This window comes from Haliotis asinina, chromosome 2 (genome assembly GCF_037392515.1).
Source record: "Haliotis asinina isolate JCU_RB_2024 chromosome 2, JCU_Hal_asi_v2, whole genome shotgun sequence".
Classification (NCBI taxonomy): domain Eukaryota; kingdom Metazoa; phylum Mollusca; class Gastropoda; order Lepetellida; family Haliotidae; genus Haliotis; species Haliotis asinina.
Genome location: NC_090281.1, coordinates 8,053,829 through 8,073,729, shown reverse-complemented (window position 1 = coordinate 8,073,729; position 19,901 = coordinate 8,053,829). Strand labels below are relative to the sequence as shown.

General features: G+C 38.0%; 1 protein-coding gene across 1 annotated transcript in view; it reads left to right on the top strand.

Annotated features, from left to right (window-relative positions):
• Positions 1 to 19,361, top strand: part of LOC137274792 (protein unc-80 homolog) — a 79,859-nt gene extending 60,498 nt beyond the window's left edge. Inside the window, exons 50-57 of the mRNA XM_067808126.1 lie at positions 715 to 810; positions 1,132 to 1,220; positions 1,834 to 2,002; positions 2,362 to 2,520; positions 3,306 to 3,494; positions 4,238 to 4,378; positions 5,206 to 5,531; positions 16,518 to 19,361. Coding sequence (XP_067664227.1) covers positions 715 to 810; positions 1,132 to 1,220; positions 1,834 to 2,002; positions 2,362 to 2,520; positions 3,306 to 3,494; positions 4,238 to 4,378; positions 5,206 to 5,531; positions 16,518 to 16,868 — 1,520 coding nt within the window. The 3' untranslated portion in view covers positions 16,869 to 19,361. The remainder of the gene's footprint in view (positions 1 to 714; positions 811 to 1,131; positions 1,221 to 1,833; positions 2,003 to 2,361; positions 2,521 to 3,305; positions 3,495 to 4,237; positions 4,379 to 5,205; positions 5,532 to 16,517) is intronic.
• Positions 19,362 to 19,901: the final 540 nt, after the last annotated feature.

The window sequence follows — 19,901 nt, the reverse complement described above, 5'->3', positions numbered from 1 at the left end:
GCAAACAAAATAACTATTTATAGATTATTGAAACAATCTATGCAGAGCTGCAAAACAGGGCCTGGATTTTCAAAGCTCTCTTAGCGCTAAGATAGTCGTAAGTTATTGTTAATATATGGCATTTATGACTCTCTTAGAGCTAAGATTACTTCAAGAATCTTGGCCCAGGTAGAGAAAAGTTTCAGCTTTGTATGTTTGATGATTGAAGAAAGTGGAATATACTGCATGAGAGCATATATCAACAGTTGTGTCATGTCATTAAAAGATCATTTACACTGTACGTAATGCTAACACATATGTTCTAGAATAGTCTTGTTGTTTTTCATTCTTGAATGCTTCCTAACCCGTGAAGGTACCGGGTAGAAAAGGCCGTCAGCAACCCATGCTTGCCACAAAAAACCTGTTGTAAGAGGCTACTAATGGGATCGGGTGGTCAGGCTTGCTGACTTGGTTGACATGTCATCAGTTCCCAATTGCGTAGATTGATGCTCATGCTGTTGATCACTGGATTGTCTAGTCCAAACTTTATTATTTACAGACCACCGCCACATAGCTCGGATATTGCTGAATGCGGCGTAAAACAATACTCACTCACTTGATTGCTTCTTTCAACTAGTAGACATGGTAGCAAATCAAACTGGTTCTGTACCTAGTAACCATCCAGTTGTATTTAGTTAGTGTGATGTTATGTTATATCTTTATTTGATGTTTCAGGCCTAGAGATTCTCCTCATCTGTTTTGATAAACAATTGGCATCAGAGTGGCACCGAGTGTCCAAGTGCATCCAGATGCTGGCGTCCAAGGGGAAAGGTGAGTGGGAGGATGTGTGATATTGTTGTTGTAAGAGAGGGCACCTCCATCAGCCTGGTTGTTTATGATGAAATAAATTTGTGAGTGTAAGTAGTTTTTATTTGGGGATTTGATTTTCTGCAGATCTTCTAGCACATAATCATGCTATCAACAATCAGTTTTCATGAAAATGCAATTGCATTGTATTGGTGTACAAGTTCAAATCGTTTGATTTCAGTTCATGTTATTTTTTCACTTCAAAGCTGGTGCTTCATATTACATACTGTCATTAGTAGTCAGGTCTTGTGAGGCATATAGTGTTGACTGTAAATTGTGTTTTAGTGAGCCTGCCACTATGGAAGTTCCTGGACTTCCTTGTCACCCACAGACCATCCCTGTTCCTGTTGCTTCAGACCTTCATACAGTTCAGGGTAAGTCTCACCCACAGACCATCCCTGTTCCTGTTGCTTCAGACCTTCATACAGTTCAGGGTAAGTCTCACCCACAGACCATCCCTGTTCCTGTTGCTTCAGACCTTCATACAGTTCAGGGTAAGTCTCACCCACAGACCATCCCTGTTCCTGTTGCTTCAGACCTTCATACAGTTCAGGGTAAGTCTCACCCACATACTGTAGTTGTTCCTGTTGCTTCAGACCTTCATACAGTTCAGGGTAAGTCTCACCTACATACTGTAGTTGTTCCTGTTGCTTCAGAGTTTTGTGCAGTCAAACCAATTTATATAGCCTATGTTGACAGATTGAGGTAATATTAATATGCATTACTGGTACTGTCACACAGATTGAGGTAATGTTAAAACTCTATAATAAAACACTATATGTAATATGTGCCGATGGATAATACAGCGTCTATGTGTAGTGCAGGCAGATGATTCATTGTATATACCCTTCACTGACAGATGATACATACTGTATACATCCTGTGGTGACAAATGATAGACTGTATGTTTTCTGTGCTGACAGGTGATGTTCTGTATATACCCTGGGTTGACATATGATACATACTGTATATACCCTGTGTTGACAGATGATGAAAGTGAACTGTGACACAGCCCAGGAGTACTACCTGCAGCAGATAGTGAAGGACAAGTTGATGGGGTACAGCTTCACCCACCCTAAGTCTGTAGGGACCATCCTGCTACACCTGGCTACGGACCTGAAGGCCCTCCGCGATGACCTGCCCAACAGCATTGGGGGTGAGACTCACATGTAGCACACAGACACACAAAGATGCACAGATTAAACAAACTGAGAAACATATTCTATAACACTGGTGAAATTCATGCTGCCTGCCATTACCAGCAGACATTGAAAATGAAATTGTCTCTATTGATAATTTACATAGATTCTTCTTTTTGTGATGGTTAAGGATAAACAAATTTGAAATGAAGAATGAAACAAACGTGAGCACTACGAACATCAGCTCACGCTGAATAGAATCTCTGGTACTGTGCCATTGTCTATGTTTATTTAACCAGTCACATTTATGTCTCAAGGTACAACTAATTATCCAACTCACAAAACCACTTGAATCAAGAGCCATGTTATGCAGCAGGTTACCGATCAAGAACTGCAACTTTTGCAACAGATCACTCGGACTACTCCCACACCCATCCTGACCATCGTCCACGAACCAGCATCACCGAGATCACTGCTGAGATTCTTGGGCACCCCAAACCTAATCTGGCTGGTGTCGGCAAAAGAGCCAGCAGAGGTAACTGTTGCTTAGATTCAATGGCTTTGTCATTGTAAAATGTACACTATTCAAATCAGGGTCTGATTATGTGCCTTTGTCAGTATCTTGCAGAAACAAACTAACAGTCCAAACAATAACATGTTCATACATGCAATATATTTTTATATTACCCAGGTTGTCTGTGTTAAAACATATAACTACACCTTAAGTGAATCTGTGATTGAGTGAGTGAGTTTAGTTTTATGCAGCACTCAGTAATGTTCCCGCTATATGGCAGTTCTGGACCAGAACATCCATTTCCATGGGCATCAATGGGAAATGATAACGTGGATATCAAGTCAGCCAGTCTGTCGTCTCTTACGACAAACATGGGCTAATGAAGGCCTACCTTCTAACCTGGTGCCATTAATCTTCTTCACGGGTACCTGAAGCTGTGACGTATAGGAAGCAGAAGTTACTAGTCACAATGTCATGATGATACCAGTCTACTTGCAAAACTGTTAAATCAACATCCTATGTCAATCTGAAATGCTGCATTAATATTAGCCTTGTCAGTGGGTTTATTTTCATTATCAGTACTTCAAACTAAGACCTGTCATTGCCATATCAACCTAATATTAGTAACTTTTTTTACAGTATAGCTCATGTTGAGGGGTTGCTGAGTGTGCTATTAAACAACAAGTAAACTGTTTGGCCAGAATATCAACATTCATGTAGATGGAATAATGCTGTGTGCTGTGTAAAACAAGTGAACATATCTATTTGGCTGGGATATCAACTTTCAGTGTTGACTTTCTCCACAGGTACCATCTTTTCTCAGTCCAGTACAACGTCCAGCGCCCCGCCAAGACAGACCACAGTGGTGTCAAGTGATGGTACTGACAGTCCAACTGTGGCACGGAGAAAGTCCAGTAAACGTATCTCCACCAAGGATGGCACTCGGATCCTGGAGAAGTTCACACGGAAGAGCACAGTTGATGATACATCACCTGGTACGTCATGACCACATGATGGTTCATTCATGTTAGGCCTAAAAAATGTTGTGGTTCTGAATACTCAGCTGACCCTTGAATCCTTGTGCTGACCCATGAATCCAGGCGCTGACCCTATTTTTTTTAAGTGGTATGGCTAAAATAAGCATTCAAATGCTGTTGTTTTCCCCTGGTACAGATGGACATTGGTCATTCAGTTTGAGAAAGTGGACATGATGGCTGCAAGCTTGACTAAATAAACAATCAAATAGTAACAAATGTGTTATTGGTTTGTACTTTACTTTTAAGAAAATATGTGAAAAAAAATGACTACCTTAATTTGTAGAGAGCTGTAATCAGAACCACAACATTATTTTTTGGCCTTAGGAAGAGTTCCAGTGTGTGATGTCAGACCAGAGTTTCTATAGCTGAAACATTCAAATGTTATGATTTTGTTGGACTTCAATAAATTGTGCAGAGGACAATAAATTGGTGAAAAAAACACAAGTATAAGCTCAGAATACTTTGATTTGAGGTCTGTGTTGTGACTTGATTGTTTGTGATGGCTTGTTGGCTCTAGGATTGTATATATGTTCTGATCAAGATATATTGATATCGTTAGGCATGGTGTATTGACTCTCACTCAGCCAATTCACAAACTTCAGCATCCTGACTATTCTTGTTACATATTTAGGGAATTGTGTTTGTCTTCAAACAAGTGTTTGTCAAAATTGCAAAAATTTTTTACATGTGCATGTTTTCAGAGCCACCAACGCCAACATCACCCCGACTTCAGCGCCAAGCGACCATCTGTCTGAGAGGGCACCTGTCTAAACAGACGAGTCTTGATGAGCCTGCCAGAGTGGTGTTTGAGAATGAAGAACTGGACACTGCCAATGGAGCAGGTCAGTTCTCTCAGATTGTACTTCTTTGTAGCAATGCTTTAGTAAAGGTGATTTGAATAATTTGACCAGTGGCACATCCTGGAGCTACTGTAGTTGTTTGAGTCTTTCAATGAAAAAGTTTATATTCCCGTTATTTGACAAGAAACCTGTCATACCAAAGACCCTTGGTCAGTTCCCAATATGGATTCAATGTGTGAAGCCCATTTCTTATGTCCCCAACTGTGGTATTGCTGGAATACTGCCAAAAGCGACTAGAAACCTTGTTCAGGATGAATATCTATTCTCCTATATATGTCAAACAGTGTTGATGTACAAACCATGTATTGCAGTTTAGAACATAGACTGACTTCTAATGTTGATAGCACATTGACAGCATGTGGGAATCTTCTACAATACTTACAGCTCAAAACAATGTCTCACCATTCTGTGTTCCAGAAAGATGCATTTACAATATCCTTTTGGTTTTGAAATTGGATATTCCACTCAGAGAACAAACTGTATCACACAGCATTAAGCACCTTGCAAGGCATGATCTGTTTGAGTGCCATTCTAGAAGTATTTGGTATAGAGATGACAGTACCCTATGGATGATGATCGTCTTTATCTTTACAGTGGCGATGTTTTGATATTAATTGTATACTATAAGCTTGAAAACAGTATAAGAATCTGTGCCAAAATGTCTCCATTGTTAAGAGAAAGAACTTGATCATCCATAGAATTTTGTCATTCCTGCAAGACATTTTCGTTTTTCCCAGTTTTTGGCAAAGTTAGTTTTCAACTGATTATGTGTTTGTCTGTTTTAGCTGGTGGTCGTCTGGCTGACCCAGACCTTGTGGCTGCTCTGGCAGGTTTGGAGTCTGACCCAGGGACGCATCGACTTCAAAGACAAGATGCTAAAAGCAGAAAAACCTTCAAAATCAAGCGTACCAAAACCAAAAGCTCGACTAATATCCGTCGGTTCATGTCTGCCCGACGTGGACGGTATGAGGTGAGCGACCACGAGGGAAGTAGCGAAGACTCGCCGATTCGAACCCCAGGGAGAATGTCTGACACAGCAGTGGTGTTCCATGACCGATCTTCCTTCACGCTCCGACGTCCTGGAGTTGCAGTTGCCCGCTCTGTCGAAACCATTCCGGAATCTGTGGAAGTGAAGGTACACCCAAGAGCTGCTCGTGTCTAGTGTACTGATTAACGCAAAAGTTCCAAGTGTTCAATTGTGTTGTTTACGTTGATGTATGTGGACTTAATGTTCAGTTTTTGTTATTACTTAGCAGCCTCATGCTTCAATGTTCATCAATATTTTGGTCCACAAGATTTTTGACCTGTGCATCATGCACTCAAACCACGATGGCGTATTCAGCATGAAAGAAGATGATTAAGGGTTTTATTCTTAGTGGTCTTTCATTCAGGAAGGCTTGTGTTCAAGACTTGGCACACACGCAACATCATGTCTTTTACAGACCACATATCTTCCTGATTCTTGATATAAGGTGCAATATGACGAAATGACAAAAAACATTGAGACGTTTTATCAAACTAAAATAATTAATCTGTATTTGTTCTCAACAAAATAGGCTGCTTCTTTCTACGGTCTGTTTTTGCGTTCCCATTGTGTAGCAGCAAGTTGCAGATAATTAAATATGCTGAGTGATGACACTTTGTGTTTGTCTCTGAATGAAACCTATATATCTGAAAGTTACATAATAATATTTTGTAAAGTCTTGAACACAGTTTATGTTTTTCATGTCGCTGTGTTATTGTTTGGTATATCAAAGTGCCATGGTAATTTTGTGGAAGCTGAAGGCAGGACAAACCTACAGTGTGTGAAACTTTTTCACTGCAGAGTTATGGCCCTTAATGTGCCAGGATCAGCTGGTCATGGCTTCAGTTGCAGATTTCTGTGATCATAGTTTCTCAGCTACATGCCTATTCTCAAGATTTCACTTGTTAATGTCTGCGATATACATGAGTTTGGATTTCCACCCAATCAAAGCTGACAATGTGGCATACCCACAATATTGTTCAAATGATGTGGAACACATCTAGCTCTTTATTTCTGGTACATGGAATTTATATGTAATGATGGAGGTGGCACCACAGTGGGAGATAGTTATCTAGTGGATATAGATTGTCAAATGTTATGGTGATCATGGTGATTGCCTGACACTGTAGTTAGAAGTTGTCAGGTGTAATAATGATGATCCATGGTAGACTTTTTCTAAACAGATCAACTGTGTGTCTGTTCCATTTTCTCTGCTTTGTTCTTTCCAGATTTATATATCTCGTTTTTACAACTATTTTCTCATTCTGATCTCACTAATTCACTGCTGAAATATTGAACCTGCAAACATGGTTTGTCTGCTGTACATGACAGTGATTTGTGATCTTTATGATCCTTCTGTTACCTATGTTGTCATGAGGTTGTAGCCTGTCATAACCGAGTAGATGTATGTCATCAGCATTCTGGGCGAACATATCTTAAGCAATTGAGGATGGCAGGACAAGAGATTTAAAGAAGTAACACACTCATGCCAGAAGAGTAAAGTTAAGTGCCTGTCCATTTATACTCATAGGGTTCTTCTTTAAAGGATTCTTAAAAAGGCCTCTACACATTGCTTATTATCAATCTTAATAAACACCCAGATACATACATTATAATATACACAATATACAGTTATGAATAGTAATATTTCATTATACAGCTTCTGTTGTGGATCTAAAATGCACGTCCCTCGAAAGCTTTTCCCCCTTTTGCAAGATAATGAGGTAGGCAGTCATGTGATCACGTGATGTCATACCCGAGAGCTGCCACATCAACACATGGAAAATGCAGTGGTACAAAGCCTGTACACTTACTGAGGTCTGCTTCTAGTTTAGCAAATAAATCAATCCATGAAGTCAAACCTGGATTAGGATGACATACTAGATACAGATAATATCACATGCATACAACCTTTTCAATCTCAAGTATTTCTAGTGGCAAGACCGACATGAAAGTTGATGACGATTTCCTCTTCAACTGTCAGCTAGCGAAAAAGAAATTTCTTCATTGTGTTTTAACAGTAATGTGTATAGTGTGATCAGTCCCAAAGAAAGACCTGCGATCAAATGAAAAAAACAACACACACAAAATTTAAGCAAAAATATTAGTTGCATACAAACTGTTTATGACAAAATAATGAATGCAGTGTGTACACCAACGATCTGAAGGCTAAGGCTTGCTTGTGTGTTAACTGGATGGACTAGTATAAGCTAGACAAGATTGGTCTCCAATAACATGTCACACAGCAGTGACAGTAATTTGGAAACATTTACCATTTGAACAAGTCGCAGGAATCAAATAGAGGAATACAATAGACCTTAAGACATCAGGCATAATTGGTTTTGGGTCACATCCTAGACATGTACATGATTTCATTATATATCTTGATGTTGATGAGTTCACCGGTTCCAGTCTGCTAGTAATAAATGACATTCAGTTAGAGACAATTAGTAGAACATTTTCAGTACATTTTGTTTTGGCTACCATAATAATAATTTTCTGTGAAATATTGCACAAATAAAGTAAGTAGTTTTGTCTTAACAAATGGCAAGTGCTGGGAGGAAAACTAGATATGAGGAGTAAAAGAAGTGGTTTTGCAAACAAGACTCAATGTTGACAAAACAGGAACAGTGGGTTCTTTTTTTTAAACTGGAGTGTAACAGTTCAATAAAAGGGAGTAAAGAGGCTAAAATATTGATTATCATAGTTATATTTACCAGGTTTTGGTCTCTAGTTCACTGGCTTGGCTTCTTGGTTTAGGCTTAGGTTCGGATTGCCCTCTTGGGTTCCCTTCCCCAGTCTTGGTCACTGCCTGGGCCTTTAAGCTTTTCCTTTGGGGCATTTCACTGATGTGAAATGCTGCCATGTACATCCTAAAAAATAGCATTAAAGTAGCATTTACAGTACAGTGCCTGTGAAAATATATCTCTGATCGAAAATAGGACATGAGTGCAAATTATGACATACTTTTACATCACCTATTTCTCTATGTAGCTAGCAACTAGAGTTGCTCCAAAACAACTACATCTAAAGCTCACCTACATCCAACATGCAACTCTCACGGTCTCTGTCCCAAGTTGACATTTCAGCCTAGCTCTGTGTTTAGAATGTCGAAAGGGATATGTAGCATCCTTATAAAGTTTTGCCTATTCATATCCATATTTCGCCAGGGGTTAGGTCTTTTTCAAGGCAACTCTTCGAAAAATGTAACAAACATTGATGACCTTGTGCGGAAGGGATAAAAAAATCTGCATGACGATAGTAAACTATCTATGTCCTTCTTCTTGTCAAATAGAGTATCTCAAGAAATGTACATCCGTGTTGTTCACACTTAGATAATCATCAGAACTTCAGGTGCACTTGTCAGTTTCCAATACATAACCACAACAACGCATTATTCAAAATATTGCCTTTCTTGTCACTTTCAACTCAATGGCATATACACTACTGAAATGTAAACACACTGAGTGGTTCTCAGGAATGACGTCACACCCACAGATGGCAGACTGCTAAAAATAAAAATATGCATACGAGTGGTTGGAGCTGAAGTGGTTTTCGTTTTGGTGCATTTTTAGGACGTATTTTCTTAAATGGATTGTGCAGATGTGGTATATATTCAATGTTTAAATGACTATGTAGTAAAATGCATGGTGTAGAACCTTTTTACAAATCCTTTAAATATTTTTAGTTTTGGCTGTAACGATTCACCCAGGGTAAACACTACTATTTGTATTTAGGTGTACAAGAGTTTGTATTGCGAATAGCATAACACCCTTACATACACTTGTATGTCCAGAAATAGATTCTTAAGGTCCTGTCACATGAGAGGTAGATTAAAATTAGAATTCATCCAAATACTTACAGCCAAATATGGGAAATTTACTTTAATATTGATTATATTTTAGAAAGTGTTAGAGGCATCTGTGTACATTACTGTGATGTACATGTGTCATTGGTATCGTGTGGAACTCGTGGTGTATTTCATAGAGTGAAGAAGGTAACTAAGGTAGAGACGCCATTGTCTGGAGGTAGACATTGACCTAATACGAAGGATGCACTGCCAGTGATCATGGTATTCAGTTGTGAAATTGGATGGGAGAATAGATGTCATTAATAATTAATGACTTATAGTAAAGCGTTTGAACTTGAGGGTTATTTTGTTCACTGTTGTTTGTGCCTCAGTTGTAAGAATTTAAGGAGTTATGCTACTTGATAGATTGTGAAGTTGATATATACTTGACGTCTGTTATCTGGTAAACTGCTGAATGGTTATGCCTCTAATGCTGTACTGCCAGGGATTGAGAATGTTCTCATTAAAACTATATCATGTCCGCCCAAACATTTTTGCCCAGTGACAGTATGAGACGCTGTTTTAGATTGGTTTGGAATCCCAAATTGAACCAATCAGTGTTTCCCTTGCTGAATACTCAACAGTGAGTAATGTGTTGATAATTGTAGTGACTGGTTGGTGTAGTCTTGTTACCAGTGAATTCAGAAACAATTGGCCATAGGTAGTGCTATTAGGGAAATATTGTAATATGGAAGCAGGACTCCATGTAACTGTGGAATAGATGAGCTGAATATTTATGTTTACTTGCACGAAATACGCAGGCTTCAATGCGTCTGACGGAACCTTGTGTTTCCCCTTTGGTTTGACAAACAAATGTTCTAACCACAAGGCTAGCCCACTGCTCCCTCAAACGATGAGGATGGTTAGGTGAAACTGTGTTTGTAGACAACCTCAGTTTGTGTAGGTTTCATGTGTTTCCAGGAAGAAGTAGCAGCATAATGGCTTTTCTACTTTGAAAGATTGTGCCATGGGGAATTGGGGTAGAATTAACCTGAATCGTTCCATGAGGATGTGTTTGTATCTGCTTAGAGAGTATTTAAATTTTTTTTAAATAAGAAATTATTTAAGATTAAGATTTTTTTTGTGTAAGCCCAAAAAGTTGCAAAGCTTTATATTTAGATAGTACTGGAGGCCTGACCAATCTGTTTTTAGCAAATATCTTGTGTAATGGTTGCTACACCCCTATCTATTATTTGAACAAGTCTGAAGTATTTTGTTTTGTCACTTCTAAAAGTGTTCCAAATGTTGAACCCTTGTAATAGCATTTACATAATAATCTACTAAACTAACAGTTTATATTATGTGGTATGAACTACCCTTAGGTTCAATCCTAGAAAAGGGTAAGGTACAAAGTCAGAGTTATGGAACTGAACTGTTTTAAAATTGGTTTCAAGAGGGCATGGTAGCCAGTACCCAGTCATGCTGTGTCAGCACGTCTACCTGCACTTATAATGAGGTAGACATTCATTGTTACTCCCAGCTTCTCGTAGCCTAATGCCTTCAGCTATTGGATGTTGTGTTAAAGGGATACTTGTACACTGCCAAGGTGGACATGTGATTATAGTATATCTGGAAATTTGTTTCCTAGAGGAAGTGTTACAAATATAAAAGCTACGGCACTGCTTTCAAATAATCAGCTGTGATAACAAGACCGAACAATTGTAATATTTCAATATATGTGTCCTAAATATATATACTCGTTTATGTAATAACTGAAATATTATGATGATATGAAGTATCCAAGTTTGATGAATATGTATTCATAAGCATGTGATATTGTCTTCTAAATTTGCTCACATATATGGGTTGTGATTGATAATGGCCTTGTATTTATTTGGGGATTGCCTGATGATTTTCTCTAGTCATTTTGTTCACACACTAGTTAAAACTGAAGATATTGTCTTTACATTTTACACTTCAGTTCTTCCAAGATAATCATGACCAAATATTTTGCAGACACAGCATTTTTATTCAATGGTGATTTATTGTTTATATTATTTTAGTATGAGGCCAGAGGCTGTTGTGATTGGTAAACAATTTTACAATATTGTCGATTAATCGTTTGATCGTTATTAACTCTTTAAACAAGTGTTCACAAATTTAGTGTCCAGATTTTGATGTTTATTTAACAGGTCTAGTCAGGTTGTGTGTTGTATATCGTCCTGTGTGAATGGTGTTGGCATATTTTCTGTAATAGTATGCAACTTCAAGATGGGGTCACTCCACCATTGGTTGTTAATTAAAAAATAGCAAGGGCCCTTTTTTCTGAATTTGGTTTATGGATCCTCTTTCCCAAAATACTGAAAAATGGAAAAAAACATCTATGTAAATTATCATTTTCTAAGAATATTTTTATCATTGCTGACCAGAAAAGTGAAAAGAATTAAAATATTTATTTCTAGACTTTTGCTATACATTATTGAGAGATATATATTTTGGAAAGATCAGTAAACCAACTACCTGAAAAAGGCCTGTCCAATTGATTAAAGTCAGTACATCATGGACTTGTGTATGGACTTGTGTATGTACTACAGTCTTACATCACCCATGAATACATGCGGTCTGTGTCTGGTGTAGTGTAGATGTCTGTAGCTAAATGATAGACTCCATGCATGAACAGTGAGCTAACCCATCCATTGCCCCCACACCGAGGCTCTAAGCCTCAGATGCCCAAAGCCTAAAGTGCATGTCACAAACAGAGAAATGAGCCTGTTGGTATAGTGTTCAACCAAGAGTTAGTTTTGATAGGATACTAGTTACCTTCTTGCTGAACCAGGTAATGCCTTTAGTTGTTAAGAATGATTACTAAACTGCATAGTGGCCGTTACTATTCTCAGGTGATGGATGTATTTTGACAAGAAGTATTGAAGTGACTTGTTGATGAAACAGGTGATGATGAGTTATTACTCCAAAACACATGTATACAGCTCCCTTGCAGAGTCTAAAATGACAGTTTTGCATTGTAAGGGCTGCAAGATAATCATTATACATTTGTCAGAATGGAAGACCCAAAACTTGAAATGTGGTTGAGATACTGAAGTCTTCTGCAGAATTCCTCAGATTTGATCGGGCTGGGGTCATTGGATCAGTCTATCTAAGGCCCCCAATACTCTTGGAACATTTCTTCCTTTCTCACTCAAATCGATTCTCATCCTGCCTGTTTCTGCAAGATTTCCCCCCATGACAGTACATATATCTCAAGTGGCATGTGGAAGATTATTTTAGGACTAGACAACCGAGTGCACGAAACATCTAAATTTCTAAATGACTTCTCGTATCTGAGACATCAAATGTCTTCCATCATTCCATCTGAGTAAATCAATTTCTTTAACAAAGGAAATCATAGATTTCTAATATTTGGAGAAAAAAATATACCCAGCTTTTTAAAGAAAGTTCTCTGTGCTTAACAAGTAATGTATTTGTTGTGGCGTGAGTCAGAATTTCACAAAGTGAGGAGAAGAAACATACTGGAGGACCCCATCTTAAACATGCAGTAAGAATGTTTGTGAAATGGCATCATGGGAATGTTGACAGCATAAATTGTGTGTGTCATTGTCATCATCAATATCATCATTATATCTATCAAATGAAGTTTAGCTAAGTAGTTTTGTAGTGGAAACTGTTTCACTAGAAACCAGCCTTTCTGGTTGGTAGTAAGCTCCTGATGCAAGACCCAGAAAAATATGGCGTTTGACATCTTTTGACTTGGCCATCATTATTCTACAATATCAGCATATGCTTGTGCTACTAATGGAATAAAGAAAGGTGTGGATGCTGAGTAGTCTGGCTTTGTCACAGCATGTCAGACTGGGAGGATGGATAGTGTTGAAGGTTTGTTGTCACCATGGTCACATACAGAATTTCTACAAGCAGGTTTTCAGTTTTCCTTGTTAATTTAATTTTATCTGCTTAATAAAAAGGACCACAGGGTTTTTATGAAGAAAAATAAACTCAAAACATTCTACCTTTTAAATAAGAATAAAACCACAGTTTACACTTCTATGAAATTTCTGATAGATTCTGAAGTGAATCTTGGATTATCAGGAAGTGGCTGACATTTAGGATATTAGTAAGAAAAAGCACAGTGACAACACTATTCAAGGGTTTGATGTCAGTAAGCCATCTTGAACCTGAAACTTGAAGTTGGCAGAGAAGCTGGTCAGCAAGTTCATCAGATTATGTTAGCAGTGCAGTTAGGTAACAGATATTAAACTCTGTTTGATTGATTCAGTGAACAACAACACTACCTGAGGTAAAACAAGGAAAGACAGCAGGGGGTCATGACAGACCCAAACAGTCTGCGTTTGCTGCTTCACAGCTTCAATTGGTTCTCACTATTTTCATAAACTTTATGAAATCATATCCAATTAATATTTCTATTACTCTATGTTTTTGATCTCAAAATTCCTTTTCCCAAGACAAAGCTCACAGTATGCTATTCAAAGAATATAATATGGTTGGTAGTTGAGGAACATGCAGATGTGTTGCTGATATTTCCAGGAATTGCATTCAGACATGTTGGTATTGTGTGATACTTTGGTTCTGGAAGCCTTCAGAAGGTGAATAACAATCAATTGCAAGATGGTAGACTTGTATGAGATCTGGTTGTCACAGTACTGCACGCTTTTTGTGTAACAGACAGGTAGACAGGTAGGTTTGGACAATGTCACCATATAGGCCTGTTTGTGGTGGCACTGTAGTTACATACTTGATGAAGGACATTAATGTACAAGAGTGTTTTGTGGATATACACATCTGGATAAAAGGTTAATTTGATCAGATGATTGTTTCCTTGTTTAATGAATAACTACTATTGACCTAATGCATGTTGACGAGAGTAAGAAGCCGTTACATACTGCTTGAACAAAAGTGTTTTTATTTTGCAGATATGCTAATTTATATCAATTTTTAGAGGTTTTAGAAAGAAAATAAGCCTCTAAGAACTCATTTCTCCTTGTCATATCTTGCATCTTGGCATGTTCCTTAAGAAACAAAAGAACAAGACTGACCATGTCCCTTCATATGTACAGATGCCATGCCTGCAGTATAAGGTGATTTATGTTTGAGTTTGGATTGAAGCCATACTCAAGCATATAGTGTGTTTAATCTGCCAGTGTTTACATGCTTGGAGACACTGAATTCATTTTACATGTAACTATTAACGAGCTTCTTATTTTGACTCTTTTAAATATCAAATTGATTCATGAAGCCTTCATTAGCTGGAATTTGCAATCACATGTGACACATTGTGGATTGTTTTTAAAAAGGTAGGTTTCATATTGATGTGGTGGCTTATAGGTGAAGGGAGATTGACACTGTGGTGATTGATCCTACTGCACTTCCCTTCTCAATATTCATTATACTACAGTTATGTAACACGAAGAGAGACAACTAGTTCCATACCTGTATTGAGAAGGCAATTGCATGCTATGTGTTGATGCTAATATTATATGACATTTGGTGGTGGGTTAGCAAAGAAGTTGAAATCTCATTTTCAAATTTTGAAAACTGTCGTTTTTTCGCTAGCTTGGCCAGTAAGCAATGCTTCGCACAGGATGTAGTAAACATGCATGTTCCAATGTCTTTGCACTGTTTCTGCTAACCTTTGTTACCCACCCAGTTCTATCTATCTTCATTTGCTGTTGATGTAGAGCTTTGTGATACCTGCTGGTGTGGGGACATAACACACGTAGACTAGTATTGACACTCCCAGCTCTTCTGAGCATAGAAGTAGACTAAAACACTGCCCTGCAGTCAACTTGAAAAATTATAGCTAATTTATCGATAGATTTAAAATTTATTATTAGTTTTATTATTTATTACTAGATTTATTACTCAATATCATTATTCATATTTTAATGTATTTTGTAAAATATTTGGTTAAATATTATATTAAAAGAATATCATTACAAACATTGATTATTGCTTTTTTTAGTTACATTAAAATTAATTTATTGTCGTTGAATAGAACATTGTTTTTTAGTAAGTCATATTGATACATTAGAGGGAGCTGTTCATTTGCTAATCTTAGTAACCTTTCATTGGACACTTGTTAAAGACACAACACACCCACACTTCCCAAACTTACATCCCAATATCTTGATACCCCACCACCACCTCCCAAACTTACATCTGACTATGTTAACACCCAAAACCCAAAACCCAACCCTATGCCTCACAAACTTACATCCCTCTATCTTAACACCCCACCACCACCTCACAAACTTACATCCCACTATCTTGATACCCCACCACCACCTCACAAACTGATATCCCACTGTTAACACCCCAAAACCAACCCTATGCCTCACAAACTTACATCCCTCTATCTTGACACCCCACCACCACCTAACAAACTTACATCCCACAATCTTGATACCCCACCACCACCTCACAAACTGATATCCCACTATGTTAACACCCAAAACCCAAACCCAACCCTATGCCTCACAAACTTATATCCCTCTATCTTGACACCCCACCACCAGTTCCCAAACTTACATCCCATTATCTTGAAACTGTAACCCCAAACATCACAAACTTACATCCCACTATCTTGACGTCCCAAAACCCACCCCCATTCCCCACGAACTTGCATCCTACTATCTTGACACCCCACCCCAACCCTCATGACTCCCAAACTTACATCCCACTATCTTGACATCCCACAACCCATAACCCTGATGCCTGACACAAACACTTCACGCTCTCATACCACAACCCGCAACCCTTATGTCTAACACAAACACGTCACACTTTCACAACACCACAAACCCCAACCGTTATGCCTCACACAAAATACGTCTCACTCTCACGACACCACAACCCACCACCCGTATGCCTCACACAAACACGTCACACTCTTATGACAACTCAATACCCAACCCTGATGCCTCACAGAAACATGTCATGTCTCATGACACCACAACCCACAATCCTTATGCCTCACACAAACACATCACACTCTTTCGACACCACAACCCCCAACCCTGATGCCTCACACAAACAACTCGCACTATCATGATGCAACCACCCCTCCCATCCACAACCCCTTCACCAACCACTCGATCCCTGATGCCTCACACATACATGCCATAACAACATCAGAGCACATGACTTCTACCACACGAACACCACTTGACAACTAATCCCATGTCAGCCTCCTAAAACCACCAGCAGCATATCATAAGCTCTGCCTCATGTTCTATATGCCGCTACAGCTATCTTCTGTCTGTTCTTTTCTGTAGACAAGTCGTCCCCGTTTTGTGCCACGGTCAAAGTCCCATGACGACCCTTCTCTCGATCCTCGCCCTCCCACTGGACGTATATGTCGGCAGGGTGCTCGCATTGTGCGTTCCCGCTCGCCTTCTCTTAGCCCTGCCTCCAGCCCACCACCCACACGCAGACAACCTTCTCCGCTCGACGCTGCCACCGCCACACCACAGGCATATATTGTCTCTCGATGCGACTCATCCGACTCATTGAGTGCTAATGAGAGCTCAGCCCTGCTCAGAGATGACGACAAGAGCAAGTCAATGAGCTCTTTGTGTTTGTACTATGCTGATGAGGATGTTCCGACCAAAACTCGTGTAGTGTGATGTGAATATGTCTAATGTGTATTGCTACGTCCAAGTTGCAATGTCGTAATGTCACGTAGGTATGTGCTTCATTCTCTCACATTCCTACTCAGTCTAGTCCAAGTCAAAGGAGTACATCAAAAGATATAGCACTCACATCAAGTGATGTTATCCTGCATTTGTTTTGAACATATGTTTTCCATAAATATGATTTTCCTAATACAAGAAAGAAGTGTCTTGAAAGGATAAGATGCCTGAAAATAAGTGTATTTTGCAAAGTGTCTGTTAAATGTCACATAGGTATTGCACTAATACACAATCATGTGAAATCAATATGAAAAGTAATTGTTTTGTTTTAATGTGTTTAAACTGCAGCCATATAAGGGATGTACCACAAATAGTTCTCTTCACTGTCATGAAGCTGCACATAACTTACACAAGAAATTGTCTGTTGGAATTGTTAAAATTTTGTATGTTGATGACAAAGAAAACTGATACACAATATCTTTGTATGTCATGGAATGCAAGTTGTTCTTCAATGCAGACATTTTCAACAACCTATTCACTAATAATTAGTACTTCCTTCAGTTTTTAACCTGAAACTTAATTCAGCTAGGATCTCTGTTCGAACAATTACATCACTATAATATTTATGTGGTAAGTTAATATATTATCTATACACATGGATACATTGTAATATTGTTAATTTATTGACACTTCACCATGTTCACATGGGTATATTGTGGTATTGTTAATCTATTGACTCTGCATAAGGGTATATCATTGTGTTGTTAATTTATCAACTCTGCTCATGATTATATCATAGTATTGTTAACAGATTAAATCTACACTTAATATATTGTGGTATTATAAATCCATTAAATCTACACATGAATATATGGTGGTATTGTTAATTTATTAACTCTACCCTTTGATAGATTGTGGTATTGTTGATCTGTTATGGCTACCCATGGATTTTCAATGGTATTGTTAATATCTATTATATCTACAGATAAATATATCATTGCATTGTTGATTGATCACCCTTCATGTTGACATATATGTATTGTGGTACCCTAATCTATTGACTCAACCCTTGGACATTTTGCTGTGGTATGGTTGATATTTTCATGTTTTTTATGAGGCTTATGAACTTTGTCAAAATATGTTAACCAGTCGATGTTATTTGTCTATTTATTTATTAAATATTTGCATGTTTGTTATTGGGATGGCTTTGGAAGGAGCTATTATTTGTGCATGATTTTCTGAATCTGTTTTGGTGTATAATCTTTCATGTATGCTTGCTTAATGCTTTGAATGTTTTTAGCTAAAGAAAGAATTCACTGTGGTGTTGCTGTAAGTATAATTACTGGTAGGTAAAATATGTTTCACAGAGGGTCTGAATCTTTGAGGGTAAGTGCAACCTTATCAGAGCAATGCTATGAAGTATCAGTAGAAGTCTTATAAAAGACTGTGATATATTAGTCTTTTGTGTAACTCAAAAGGATTTAAAGAACATCCATTGTTTTTCATATGACTGAGGTTACCTGTTACAGCAGGTGAGTGTTTACACACAGCCTTTCTAACTGTGGTTGTTCTTTGAAAAATATTTGTTTGCATATGTATATTAACAGAGAGGTGTGTCTTTTGTGTGGGAACTGATTTTTGCCAACTATGGGGGTGACCAGTGATATGATTAGGTTGAAGGCCTTTGTATGAAATAAGCACAGCAAAACATGTATACAAAATATGGAAAGACATACACTGTTGAAATTAGGGGTTGCAACAAGATTTTGTGAACATGCCTTTCCATAGCCGATGACTAACTCTTTTCCTGGAAAGAAGACCAGCAGGGTAGCAAGAGGTATCCTTGCGGGGGTGCACACTCCCCAAATATCACATCTAACCTCAAATATTCTTAAATTCTGCTTCCAGAAATATCGCTTATGTCAACTTCATGTGGTTTTTCCACAACTTTAGTCAAACAAATAATCCATAAGACACATATGAAGGTTTGTTTGGTAAGTTGATAAAGAAATGAAAAGTAAATAATGTAATAGCACATTTGTATTATTGGCAGGTCCATTTTACATGGAAGATAAGTTCCATATCTTTTGCAATCAAAGGGGAGCAACTCTGAAATCACTGCTGCAGTCTGAGTGTGTGTATTTAGACATTGACATAAAGAAAGCTTACAGAAAACAATAATTGGCATCATGATGCTGATGTTCAGCCAAACCTTAAATTGAAAGGCGACTCGAATGTGACACCTACAGTCTGTGTTAGGAGAATGAAGATGACAAGCAATGCTTGTAGCAAGCTGTGTGAAGTAATTAGGGTGTGGTAAATAGGAGTATATTCATTGACTGCTAATTATGATCCTAACTTCCTGACAACATATTATGTTGGTGTGTATGTGCTTATCAGTTTGGTACTTGATATATGTTGTTATATGCAACACGGCCTCTGTGTTTGGAAGGTTCATTTTGACACTGTATATCTGTGTAAATTGTAAACGATACCATAACCCGGCTAGTAGCAAACTCAGTGATAACTTATTGCTACTTGACTGGAATTATTACAAAAGTATTTGGACTTTTTCAGTGTCCCTGTGGTTGCGCTAATAAATTTTGTTGCGTCCGCTATCAACTTTTATACATATAGGATGCAGGAATTTGCATTATGAAACTAACGCATATTAAATGTTTTTACATATGTTAAGTGGACATGGTAACTTGTGTCAATCTTGGTTAAGCTCAAGAGAAATTATTCCATATAATTAACATTAATTATTGTATATGTGCTTAAATTGCGAACAACACAATCATATAAATCCATATAACATGACAGGAATTGCTCATTGGGTCAGTTTGTACAGGTGTGCATTAACAGCTTTATATCAACTTTTGTGATATATTGCCTTAGACGATACAAACTTCTATTTATCAATTGTACATAAATGCAGTTGCATATGGCTCAATTTTACTTACCTTTGCATCAAATACATGCTGGTTGTTATCTGAATGCCATGGTATAGATGTGATACCAGTCTCT